The sequence below is a fragment of the Talpa europaea genome (genome assembly GCF_964194135.1).
Source record: "Talpa europaea genome assembly, chromosome: 7".
In the NCBI taxonomy this organism is placed as follows: domain Eukaryota; kingdom Metazoa; phylum Chordata; class Mammalia; order Eulipotyphla; family Talpidae; genus Talpa; species Talpa europaea.
Window position 1 is genome coordinate 84,648,216 of NC_140074.1, and position 13,576 is coordinate 84,661,791.

The window sequence follows — 13,576 nt, forward strand, 5'->3', positions numbered from 1 at the left end:
GGTAAACAGGTAGAACGTAGAGGATCTTAGGGCAGTAAAACCCTACTGCATGATACTAAAATGTGAATACATGTCATTATACACTTCTCGAAATCCACAGAATGTACAAGAGTGAATCTTAATATAAACCATGAACTTTGAGTAATAATGATGTGTCATTATAAGTTCAACAATGGTTAACAAATGTACAGCCCTACATTTGATAATAAGGGAGGGTATGCATAAGTGGGTGTAGACAGTATATGGAAAACCTGTATCTTCTGCTCAATTTTGCTATGAACATAAATCTGCTCTAAAAAAATTAAAAGTCTATTAAAAAATTTGATGAGGGTAGATCTTATGTGTTCTTATAATAACAACAATAATAACTAATAAAAAGGGTTGGAGGAAACTTTTGGAGTTAATAGATATGTTTATGACATAGATTATGGTGATAGTTTCATGGGTATATACTTATTTCCAAACTCATCAAGTTGTATGTATTGAATATCTACAACTTTTTGAATGGCAATCAAATCTATTCAATAAAGTGGTTTAGAAAAATGTTCCAACAAACAAAGAGAAAAATGGGGATAGCTGAAAGAAAAATCTGGCAAATTGTTGATGGTTATTAAAGTTGGGTAATAGGTTCATAAGGATATAATTTTGGGAATTTTCTTAACAAGAATGCCCAAAAGGTAGTTATAAACCTTAGAAATAAAATGGTTTCTAACCAATTCATTAAAATATTTAGGGTAGATTTATTGTGTATACAATCAGAGTGCAATGCTCAGGATTCAATGGTGGAAGAGAGAGTATACAATTTAGACTCTTTACATCTGTTAATTAAAATCCAAGAAAATGTGCATTGGCAGCATTTTCCTCTGTGTGAAACACCTGTCCCATTCTTTATCTCAGAGAGAAACAGAGTTCCAATACCATCAACCTGCTGAAGACATTTGTCAGAAATTTCTATTTGAAATGTTTTCAGTGCTGTTCTTTTGGAGTCTCCTTCACCTAACCTCTGCCATTATTCCAAAAGGGGCTAGACAGAGAGAAAAAGAGTTGCACAACTCAACAACCCATCTAGCAAGGCAAGTCAGACTCCCATGGCTTTCTGTCTCTGTCCTGATACTCCTAGAAGTGCTGGGAAAGCAGAAACAATAGAAACCGCTACATTAAAGCTTATTTCTAGTGAGGGCTGATACAACAAGAAATATAATGTCCATCATTCTGATTTCAAGTAAACAAAGTAGAGTCCTATTACTAACTTAACAGTTCCATGAAGTAACAGAGCATGTCAGGCCAAGTTCACTTACAAGAAGCTAACAGAAAGTAATATTTAAATGACAAAGGTATAGCTTAGTGGGTTGGGACTAAGCGAGCATTATATACATTCAGGGAGCTCTGAATTGTAGCAAAATGCACAGGAGGAAGACCTGGAAGCAGCACTGACTGATTGTACAAACACTCCGCAAAATAACTTACCCGAAATCCAGTGTAGGCAAACTCAGATATTAAAGATCTCAGATACTGTATAGCTAGATGTGGGCTTGCTCTGAGCTAACTGTTCAGTTTGCTGAATATGTTAGAGGCTCTTTTATTCTACGTTAAGGTCTTGAGAATATCTGGCGAGGCTTAAATACAAACGGACACAGGAATAACTGAACTCTATTTCTGACGATTTATCTGCAGCTTCTACACCAAGCAGGGCCAACTGATTGGCAAAGCTAAAGCTGGCAAAAGGAAAAAATTAACCTCCTTAAATATTACCTGTCATATAAGTTTATAAGGTGGGGCAGTAAATATCTTTGTGATGCCGTGCAAACATCAGTTGCACATTAGTTCTCTCTTTTTAAAAATTTTATTTTCTTATATCACTGTTCATTTTTGTACAATAACTGGTTTCTCCCTTCAGGAATAGTCTCCACAGTTCTCCTACTGCTATATCACCAGTGATCTTTGTGCTCTTCCCTCCTGTGTTTTGAACCCCTTCTTTCCCCTTCCATTGATGTATGTCTTAGATCTATGGTCAGTTTGCAAAATTTTGTCTTCTTTCTGACCTTTTGTTTGGTTTCTCTATATTCTGCATATAAGCATAACCATCCAATATATTTTTTTTCCTTCTGATTTATTTTTGGCTAGCATAATCCCTTCTGGCTCCATCTATGTTGTTGCAAATGACATGAGTTTGTCTTTTTTGATTGCTGAGTGATATTCCACTGTCTCTTTTTGTAAAGTGAGTTAGTGTGTTTTATAAAGTGAATTATGTGTGTTTACAAATAAATAAGAAGATATCAAACATCTGGTGCTGCGTTGCTTCATTTAAACTTAACAAAAGATATCAAATCTAACTGGAAAAGTCCTAGTCATCTCACATTGATTTAGGATTGAGGCATATCTCAGATTTTTAAGCTCAATTTTAAGCTCTGAGATGGAATAGCACATAGAGGTCTTGGGATTTGATCATGGACCTCTGATAGTACCTACAGTAATTACTAAATTCTTGCTAAAGACAGCCTCTCTGGTGGCGCAGCAGGTTGAACTCAGCGCTGTGAAACTGTCCACAGCTTCTGCAGCACAGATTCGATTCCCGGTTGGCCAGGGAGAGACCCACATAGCACAGCAGACCTTTCCTGCCTTGCCCACTGCTCCCCTCAGCAGTGTCTTTGGTGTGTCTGCCTGTTCTGCTCCCCGCTCTGTCTCTGGTGAATTCTCTCACCCTTCCACGCCTCTGCCTTGTACCCCAGTTCTTGTATAAATAAATAAATCTTTAAAAAATTAAAAAAGTAAAAATTTATTAAAATAAATAAATTCTCACTAAAGAATTGAAAGTGGCTCCTTAATTAGGGGGTAAGCAGCCATGACATTAATTCCATACCTAACTCTTACTTAGGAGAATGGTATGAATTATTTTTTATAACTTCCATTTAAGCTTGAATATCTAGGTTAAGGGATTAAACACAAATTTAAGAAAAACTTAATGCTTACCCTGGCATGTTGCTCAAACCAATAGAGAGATATATTTAAAAATAGCAATTTGTATATAATACCCTAATGTTAGAACTGGCAGCAACTCCAGAATGCACATGAAATAGGTGCCTGGAATAAGACACTGATTCACATGCATATTATTAACTGAAGTTCTCATGGAGAAGGATACTACTGACGCTTACTGTCCAAAAAAACCCCCGCAAAAGCCAGCATTCTGGATTTCAAAACTTCACAGCAAAGTGTTTCAAGCGTTAGGTTAACTGGATCCAGCAATCCTATATCTAAGATAGTTGTGAGAAGTCATTTCCAGCCTCTGCATTATTCCCAAGATAAGAACCTAACCTGTTTTCAAAGCTCATTTATCAAAGGATGGTGTTAAAACTTCCTTCAGTAACCAGTGTAAATGTTTAGTCTGATTATAAGCAGTTCACAGATGCCATCTGACATAAGTTTCTCTCTCAGCATCATCTAACTTTGGAAATGTTCCTCTTAAAGCTTACCTTTGCCTTTAATTTCTTTTCATCAAGAGTCTTACATCATGCCTCTGCATGCAATGTTTATTCACACTGAAGCCACATTATAAAGTCCCAATGTCTAGACAAACAACTCACCCCAATCCATGAGAAAGGTTTCAAAGTATGTAAATATTAAATTCTAGCCAAAAGAACAAAGCAAAGTCAATATCTAAAATTAAAATAGACTTCAGATGTGACATTAATAAACTAAAGAACACAGTCTTCAAAAGAAATGGAAATTGAGGGAGTTTGTAATTTTAATTTTATAATCAATCTGTATGAAATTCTTAAATTAAAAAATCTATGGGTTATATTATGGCTAACCATTAAAAATATACTTATCTAATGACATGGAAATATAAAGTGTAAAGAAAGCAGATTATAAAGCAGTATTTATATTTTTATCTCATTTATGTAAAAAAAGTGCTCTGATACATACTGTCATACACACATGCACACACACACAAATAGACTGGAAGAAAACTTATGCTAATTGCTAATAATTTTTTTAGAGTGTAGAATACAAAGTGATTTTTGCTTTCTTATTTATACCTTTTCTATACTGTCTGATTTTATAAAGTATAATATATTTATACTTAAAAATTAAACCCATTTTCATTTTGGAAAAAAGTCATAAAAACAAAAATAAAAACCTAATTTTCTCACATTCTTCTGCAAAGTACTGAAAAAGCAAACAAAAACCTTATCAATACCTGGGCTCTAGTTAAGACCATTACTTCAAAATTAAGATGTTACTTCAAGTATCAGGAAAGTTGAATATTTCCCAGTCTTTTTCTACTAAATGGGTCTTTAAGAATGTGCAAGAATACTATAAAATCACTGTCTTCATTTTTCCAGTTACTGTTTTCCTAAATACTAAAATTAATGCTTGGGACTGTATTTAGAACACAGAACTCCCCTGGAGGCAAAGCTGATTTATTCCTGTTTTCAAAGGTAAAACAAAATGTGGGATTTGATGTCTCTGTTGTTGGGTTATTAAAAATATAAAGGCAGGACTTTCAGTTGACTATCAAACTTTTAACCTTATGCATAAGCCTTAGATGGGAGTTGAAGCATTCCAAATTTAACTGAAAACAAAAGCCCTTGCTTTGCATCTACAAATGCTCCTTTCATTTAGAAAAGTGCTAATTCGTCCAAACTCATACAATGTATTCACTCATTTTCTTGAAGATGACTCACTCAATAATCTGAAACACAATGACTATGTGTTTATAACAATTCAAAACAACTGTAAAATGGCTTGTCATTTGAACTGTGAATTAATCCAGAGGCGTGAGTTACATTTTCTGAATTTGTTTTTATAAATGTAAAGCAGCTGCAGCCATATTAGTAGGAAAAAAAATTTAATTGCTAACTCTACCTTCCTCAGTGCTTCCTTAATGGGTTCCCAAGACTCTTGTAGTTAAAATTATTTCAACATTTAGAGGTGCAGTCCAAACTCCAGCAGGTTCTCAATGCAAAAAGATAAAATGAATGATACACCTCAGCTTCGGCTCTCCCAAACAACACAATTTTTGGAAACGATGAACAAGTATCTATTAAACATGTAGTATGTGCAACTGACCAACAAAGATTAGTGGCTATCTCAAGATGGTGACAGAGACAACACTCAAGGTTAAGTCTCAGCACTGTCATGAAGAATTTAAAGCGAGAAAGATTAAATGAATGAAGAATCAGTGAGTACCATAAAGTCAATTTTATATTTTACTCTTCCCAGAAAGAAAGCAGAAATCAACTACTTAAACTTAACATATCTTGGGAACGCATTCCCAAGTTAACATATTTTGGTATAACCCAACGGTTATCACCCTAACCCAGAAGGGCTCATCATTACACACCTGGATTATCATAGTAACTACCAGCAGGCCCTTCCTGATTTGAGATGGCTGCCTCTCTCCTCTTCTCAATTCTGTGTTAGCTTCTAAGGAATCTTTCTAAATACTACAACTATCCCATATAATCTCTAGCCTCAAGAACCTGTAACTGCTTAAGGAAGAGGTAGAGGGACTACCTCCAGGTATTAATCCAGGAGGTCAAATAGGGAATGTAAATGAGTGAATTAGGCCACATTAATATTGAATGGGTAGAAATGCTTCTCACTTTGCACAAAGAAATGTTTCTTTGTGGAAGTTTCTTATTTTTATTAGAGGTTCTTTTATAACAACATTAACAGTGAAGGAATGATGACAAATGGTGACATTTGGCTTTAGTGTCCAGGAGACATAATAGGATATGTGGGCATTCTGGTAAATTACGAGCCTGTGCCCCAAATCCAGGCAAGTTTTTCCATGTGAGAATAAGGTCCCAGAGTTGCCATAATTTTTCAATTTTTGAAGACAAGTCCCAAGTCTGGATTTTTTTGTGAAATCACCCAACTTTAAAATTTTGGCTCAGATTTTTAAAAACCCAATGACAATAAAACATATGCCTGGCCTATGTGTATACATTTTGAGACCTCTAGTTTATAGAATTAAGTCCCTATTTGCTTGCCTTGTTTTCTGGTCTCTTATCTTCCCTATAGTAACAATGTCCCCATATTTAGGCAACATTTTATACTCTTTAATATAAGCTATCCTGTCCATTTCATCTTTTCAAATGTGAATAGTAGAAAGGAGATGAGGAAAAGGGCACCGACAGGCTAAGTAATTTGTTCAAGTTATATGATTAATAAAAATCTTAGCCCAAGTCCCTTGATTCTGAGACCAGCATAAATCCTTGGCCATTTAACTCTCTCTTTTTGTCCCTTCTTATATATGTTATTTTGCTCTAGTCACTTAGAATGGCTGTCTCTTTTCTTTCTGCCAATCTAGATATTGTCCTCTTTCAAGAACCAGCTCAAGTTTCACTGTCTACATAAAACCTTCCTCAACTATGCCAGTTTTCTCTTTTTATTTTTTCTGAATTTTAATTGTTGTTATAGTCTATAACTTATAAACTGGAGCTTACTAACAATCTTGAACCATCAAATTATTTCACACCTCTTTACATAAGTTCAGATACCCAACTACATCCTAAGCTACTTGATGATGGGAATATGTCATTCTTCTTTTCTGTTCCACGGTTCTTCTTTTCTGTTCCACTGTGTTAGAACATAAAAATGACTGCTTAGTGTTTACTACCTTATACAGTCTTTTGAGGAAGAGAGTTAGGACAGCACAAACTTACCAATCTGATGTTGTCTTCTGGGCGGAGTAATATGAACATTGCTTGGAGATGCTGTTGGAGATCACCTGGTGAAATTTATGAAATAAAGGATAATTGTTCTTCATATGATATCAACACAGAGGATTTCCTCTATCCTAATAACTTCTATATAAGAAAGTATTAGTCATGGAAGCATAAGTAGACATAGAAATTCCTGGTGGTACAAGGGGTTAAGTCTCAGCACTGTCAAGTTATCTGCACCCACTGGAGCTCAAGTTCAATTCCCAGCCAGGGAGCTAGCCCACATGGCACAGCAGACCTCTCCTGTCTCGCCTGCTGCTCTTCTCAGTAGTATATTTCAGTCAATCTGCCTGTTCTGCTGCCCACTCTGGTGAATTCTCTCACCCTCCCCCCCAACCACTGGCCTACACACCAGTTCTTGTATGCATAAATAAATAAAAATACATCTTGAAAAAAAGAAATAGAGTATCTTAATATGATTATTGATTTCTTTTTAAATGTAACAGAATGACACACTGCATCTCTATATATTCACATTTAGTCTATATCACATTAATATTTTGTTTTGCATTTGTCCTATGGAAGGTACATTTCTTAGTTTTATACTATGATGGATATTAATGAGAGTAATGGTGAGATATGCTGGGCAGAGGCATATACTGGCTGTGCTTTTAGAAAGTTCACTGGAAGCATGATGAAGTTAGCAGTGAGGGACTTTTAAAAATAGGGTATGTTCTGCATAGTGTTAGAGTTGTCCCTAACTTTAAAAAAGCAAGCCATTCTGCCATTCTTATTTCTATAATTGTAATCTTCAGCTCCCCTTAACCTAACATTTTTGAGATTCCCCCTAGAATAACATCAACAGTTTAAAATGACTTCCACATTAGTGGTTAACATTAAAATGAGAGTACTTGTTAAATACAGATCCTAAGAGATAGATATTTTACTGAACACTTATTAGATGTTTTAAAATAGTCAACCATTATTTGAATGCTCACTTTTTCTCATACATTATATAAATTAAATTGAATTTTTTGGTATTAAACTATAGGGCCACTGCAGCACGAGTTCAATTCCCGGCCAGGGAGCAATCCACAAGGTGCAGCAGACCTCTCCTGGCTCGCCCACTGCTCCCTTCAGCAGTGTATTTCGGTCAATTTGCCTGTTCTGTTCCCCACTCTGTCTCTGGTGAATCCTCTCACCCCCAAACCTCTGGCCTGTACCCCAGCTCTTGTATGCATAAAAATAAATCTTTAAAAAAAACTATTACAGATTTCCTCATATTCCTTATTCTGTACTTGGAAATTTTAAAACTTTTGCTCTTAGATAATGTACAGTTATATAAAGTGACTGACAAAGCCACCTAATCATGGATGTCAATGTAACCTGTTCTCACATTGGTCTTAGTATCCATATTACAATTTTTCTCTAAGTAATTTTATAGCAGTTAATTATGAGATGAAATACTGAGAGTTGGAAAGAGGCAGGGAGAGAATAAAGGTATGTTGACAAACAGGTATGTTTGTCTAAAAGGTCAGCAAGTCTGAAAGCCTTTCCTTTCCTTCTTTTTCTTTTTTTCCCCATTTCCCTGCTAGCTTCTGATGAATTCTATTACTGCAGAATCTTTCAACCTTCAAAATTAAAAAGATCCATTCTACTGTATTTCAAACCCACAGGTATAATCTAAGTCTCATGTAGCGGTATGAACTCAATGGTATAAAATCAAGAGAAATAAAAACATTTCTCCACTCAAAAACTTGAACACTCAAAAACTTGAACACAAATGTTCAGAGCACTATTCAAGCACTCAAAAAAATTAAAAAAGTAAAACCCAAATGTCTATAAATAAAATGTAGTATATTCATACACTGAAATACATTTGGTTATAAAGGAATATAGTACTGATATATACTGTAGCATGAGCCACCTTTAAAGCAATATGCTAGATGAAAGGAGCCTGTTTCAAAAATTATTTACATGGAACACAAATCTAAAGAGACAGAAATTTGGTTGTTTAAAGCTGGGAGAGAAGGTGAGGTTTATTGGGAGTGATTGCAATGGGTACTGGGGTTTATTTTGGGGGTGATGAAAATGTTCTAAAATTAGATTGTGATGATTACATGACTTTGTGAATATAGTAAAAAGCGCCAGCATACTTTACATGGGCAGTAGGTGCATTATATTTCAATAAAGTTATTTTTCTAAAAGGAAACAGTGTGGGGAGACAAAGGGTTAGGTCTAGACAATGAAGAGTGGCTAGAGTTACAAGTTACACTTGAATTAAACAGCTGAGGCTTTTAAAAAATAGTTTTCTTCTATTTTATCAGGAGAAATAACCTCAGAAAGAATTTTCAGGATGGAGAACTTCTGGAGAAGAATCACTTCTTCCACAAATGGGCAAACAGTAGCTCTAAGCCCCCACTCTAAGCACTACTGGTCCAAAGATACAACTAATTTCTTAGAAAATCAGACAAAAGTCAGGGAGCCCTTCTCCTTGAGTAATGCTTCTTATGTGAGTTGGGTATGTGGAAGTACAGGTCTTTTTAGTGTTGATAAGTACCGCCATGAATAAATTGAGTATTTCCTACTAGAAAAACTGTTCTAAAACTAACAGAGGCAATAAACAGTACTTAAAGAGTCCTACTCTACATTCCCCATATATTTTATTTTATTTTTTTTTTTAAATAGAGGCATGTTTTATTTATTTATTTGTTTATTTGTTTGTTTTGTTTACACATGCACGGGGTACAGTCAGAAGCGCGGGAGGGTGAGAGAATTCACCAGAGCCAGAGCGGGGAGCAGAGCAGGCAGAAGGACCGAAGTACACTGCTGAGGGGAGCAGCGGGCGGCAGGAGAGGTCTGCGCGCCATGTGGGACCCTCCTCCGGTGGCCGGGGAGCAGCCGGGGATCCAGCCAGGGATCGAACTATCACCGCAGAGGCCGCGGGCAGCTTCGCAACCCAGCGCTCAACCGCTGCGCCACCGGGGAGGCCCCCCCATATATTTTATTACTAACACCTAGGTTTCAGATTTGTTTGATTTTAAAGACTTTTTGCTCTTTTCCTCTAAAATGTTGATAGACATTCATAATTTTTTGACTGTAAGAAAGTATTTGGATATTTTAGATTCAGTCCATATAAAAAAATTCTAATTCAAGAAACATGGATAAGAAAGTGCAATTAGACAAGCAGGTCTTTGATCTGTTCTCAATTCTGCCATCGTCTTTATTACTATGAGATCAGCCAAGGCAGTTTCAGCTTATATGAAGCTCTGTGAACTGTGTGAGTGGTGCTCTGAGCTGCATTTATACTCACACTGCCTTACATGTCCAGTCTGTATCACAAATCAAGCCCATTCAGTTTGTATTACACCAGCTTTACTTTTTTTGCATGGGGAACAAGGTCAAGTAGAAATGTGGGTGGCAGCTGACTGCTGAAGTATAATAAAAGAAAAAGGCTAAGCAGGGCAGGAAGTTTTAAAAGCCATTGGCCTCACTTACTATTACATGCCACAGAACACTTAGCCTAACATCTTAGTTGGGCAAAGTGGACTTAAACCAACAATTTAATTTTTTCTTTACTGTAAGGGATAAGTATCCAAACAAATACAAAGTTTAGCTGGGTCTACTTCCTCTGTGCATTCAATCTGGGGACAAAGCATCTCCTCCTCCTGCTAGTGGGCATTAAAGAGGAAGACTTTAAATCCAAAGCTAATTTTCAGAAGTATTCCCCCTTACTTGTTTAAAAAATTTTCATGGTTGGAGACTTTTGATAGGAGGATGATACTGCCCAATGAGAAGGATTATAATTCTGAGCTATATATTTGCAACTAGTTGAAGGTCCAAGCAAAAAGTAGGACAGGGGCCTCCCTGGTGGCACAAGGGGTTAGCGTCAGCACAGTGAAGCAATCAGAAGCTACTCAGCATGAGTTCGATCCCTGGCCACGGAGGTGACCCACATGGTGCAGCAGACCTCTCCTGTCTTGCCCGCTGCTCCCCTCAGCAGTGTTCTGTGAGCTGTTCTAGCAAATTAATCAAACTGTTCTGCTCCCCACTCTGCCTCTGGTGAATCCTCTCACTACCCCCATCCCCCACACCTCTGGCCTGTACCCCAGTTCTTGTATACATAAATAAATAAATCTTAAAAAAAAAAAGTAGGGCAGCCACTAAAATAGCTGAGATTATATGAACTGGAGGATAAATTCAACTTTTGGTTCAATGGCTTTCACCTCTGATTTGTACATTCAAAATTTACAGCTTTCTTTGTTCTCTTCCTAGTAACTGCAATTTCTTCTACTCCTAAAGATAAGATATCATCAAAGTGGTACATTCATGACAAGCAACCACCTCTGTATAGTACTAATCAGGAGCTCTCCAATCATTGTCTTCAAGTTGACTTTCATTCCTCCCCCACCAAATAAACAAAGCTTGCTTTGTAGAAGAAAGGAATTAGGCTGATTATCTCCCCAAACCATGGCTATCCTATACTTAGAGACCTCTTTCCCTCACAGTTTCCATGATTCTGCTATTCTTAACCTCATCAACACAAGTAAGTGCATCTGACTTTAGCGAAATCCAATATTTGGACATATAAAGGCTCATATTATTCTTAGTAGGTGCAATACTGTGATTTATAGTAAGATACATATAGTCTTCCTCCTATTCTTGGCACAAAACCCCTAAATTCCTTGGAATTTCTTAAGTAATCAGAGTGATAAGGGTGTTTTTAGTTATGTTAATAAGGCAACTTTTGGAAAGCACCATGTACAGGTTACCAGAGAACTCAACCCAGTGATTAAAGTTGGAATTTTCAGTTCCACTCCCGCTCAGTCCTGGGGAGGAGTAGGAACGGAGGTTGAACCCATCACCAGTGGTCAATAATTTAATCAAGCATGAATATGTAATGAAATCTTCACAAAAACCAAGAAGGAAGGGGTTCAGAGAGCTTTTGGGTTAGTGGACACATGGAGATTTGGGAAGTGTTGGGAGAGGGCATAGACGTTTAAAGGACCTTCCCAGATATCTTGTCCCATGCATCTCTTCTACCTGGCCATTCCTAAATTATATCTTTTTACAATAAACTGGTAATCGGGTAATTAAAATGTTCCTCTGAGTTCTGTGAGCTGCTCTAGTAAATTAATCAAACTGAAGGAGGAGGTCCTTGGAACCTCCCATCTATAGCAAGTAGGTCAGAAGCAAGGGTGATAATTGGCAACTGGTGTCTGAAAGAGGAGGGAGGGGACAATACTGTAGAGTCCTTAACTAGTGAGATCTCAAACTATCTCCAGGTAGAAATCAGAACTGAGTTGAACTGTAGAACACCCAACTGGTATCCAAGAATTGTTTGGGTGTGTAAAGAAAAAGACCCACAGATTAGCATTGGGTACAGAATATTAGCAGGTTATTTCAAAACTAGACTGTTACACTCAGTCCAAGGTGAACATTTATTTGATAACTTTTTATTTCTAGAGAAGGCCTCTGAATTCAGTTTCTGGTGTTTTTTGTGCAACTATAATCAGGCAGATTTGGATATTTAAGGACTGTAGATTCAACATGTGATATAATAACTGTTATCACAACAGTGACATGAATTTATTCTATTCATCTTAGTAATATTCCATGTCATTTTCTTCAATCTTTGGTTGATTGAAATAATTTGTCCAGGAGCTGAGAAAACATCTGAACATCTTTCAGTTATCAAAACTTTGAGAAATCACATAAAATTTGATGAGCATATTTTTATAACTTATTTTTCAACAAAAATTTACTGAGCATCTACTACATAATATAAGACATTCTGCTAAGTGCTAGAAAAAATGGTCTATGGAAGTGAAAAGTGATTTTAGCACAGTATAATGCTTTCTTTCGCTGTTAGAGAATTGTTGGAGACATGGAGTTACGGCAGTCTACCTTTTAGAACAAAACAAAAGGCAAAGAAACCAAGAAAGGAATGGTGTGTGGTGGTTTACCTGCATGCTTGTTGCGTCTATGGCTGATTCTTGGAGTGGATGAGCCATTTCCCCGTGGTAGAAAAAGAGCAGCACCTTTGACAGTTAGAAAGCTCTCACTGATGCTAAAAGGAAAAAATAAAATAAAATTATTTACAGAAGGAAATCAAAGAGTAAGACTCACTTTAGGGTTATTCTTTCTTCCTTCTTCCAAAGTTCCAACTTCACAGGATAAAGTAAAAATAAAAGGCTCTGGTTCTTACACCTACTCTAGACAATTTTTTCTGAAGCAAAACTTACTCTATAAACATTATATGGTATCAGATAAGAGTAGAGGCTCTGGTAACAAAGAAAAAGGGTAATGGCACTAGAACCAGAATGCTAAGGTTTGAATCCTCACTGCTTCTTACCTGAGTGAATTGGTGTGTGTGTGGGGTTATTTTATTTATTTATGCACACAAGGGCTGGGGTGTAAGCCAGAGGTGCAGGGTGGTGGTGAGAAGATTCACCAGAGAGAGTGGGGAGCAGAACAGGCAGATCTACTGAAATACACTGCTGAGGGGAGCAGTGGGTGAGACAGAAGAGGTCTACTGTGCCATGTAGGTCAGCTCCCTGACTGGTAATCGAACTTGTGCTGCAGTGGCTGCTGATAGCTTCATAGTGCTGAGACTTAATTAATCCCTTTTACCATCAGGGAGGCTCTCTAAATTTCTTTATCTGGGGCCTCCCTGGTGGCCTGGGAATTAAGTCTCAGCGATATAATTGCTACAGACTGAGTTCGTTCCCCGTTCAGGGAGCTAACCCACTATGGCACAGTAGATCTCTCCTGTCTCGCCAAATGCTCCCCTCAGCAGTGTATTTCAGTAGATCTGCCTGTTCTGCTCCACACTCTGTCTCTGGTGAATCCTCTTAAAGCCCCATGCACCTCTGGCCTACACCCCAGTTCTACACAAAATA

General features: G+C 37.1%; 1 protein-coding gene across 2 annotated transcripts in view; it reads right to left on the minus strand.

Annotated features, from left to right (window-relative positions):
• SSH2 (slingshot protein phosphatase 2) overlaps positions 1-13,576 on the minus strand; it is a gene marked incomplete at both ends in the record, with an annotated part of 244,659 nt that overhangs the window by 60,573 nt on the left and 170,510 nt on the right. For both annotated transcript variants that reach the window (XM_084239215.1, XM_084239214.1), the window contains 2 exons: positions 6,675-6,739; positions 12,641-12,744. In XM_084239215.1, the coding sequence (XP_084095341.1) occupies positions 6,675-6,739; positions 12,641-12,744 (169 nt within the window). The remainder of the gene's footprint in view (positions 1-6,674; positions 6,740-12,640; positions 12,745-13,576) is intronic.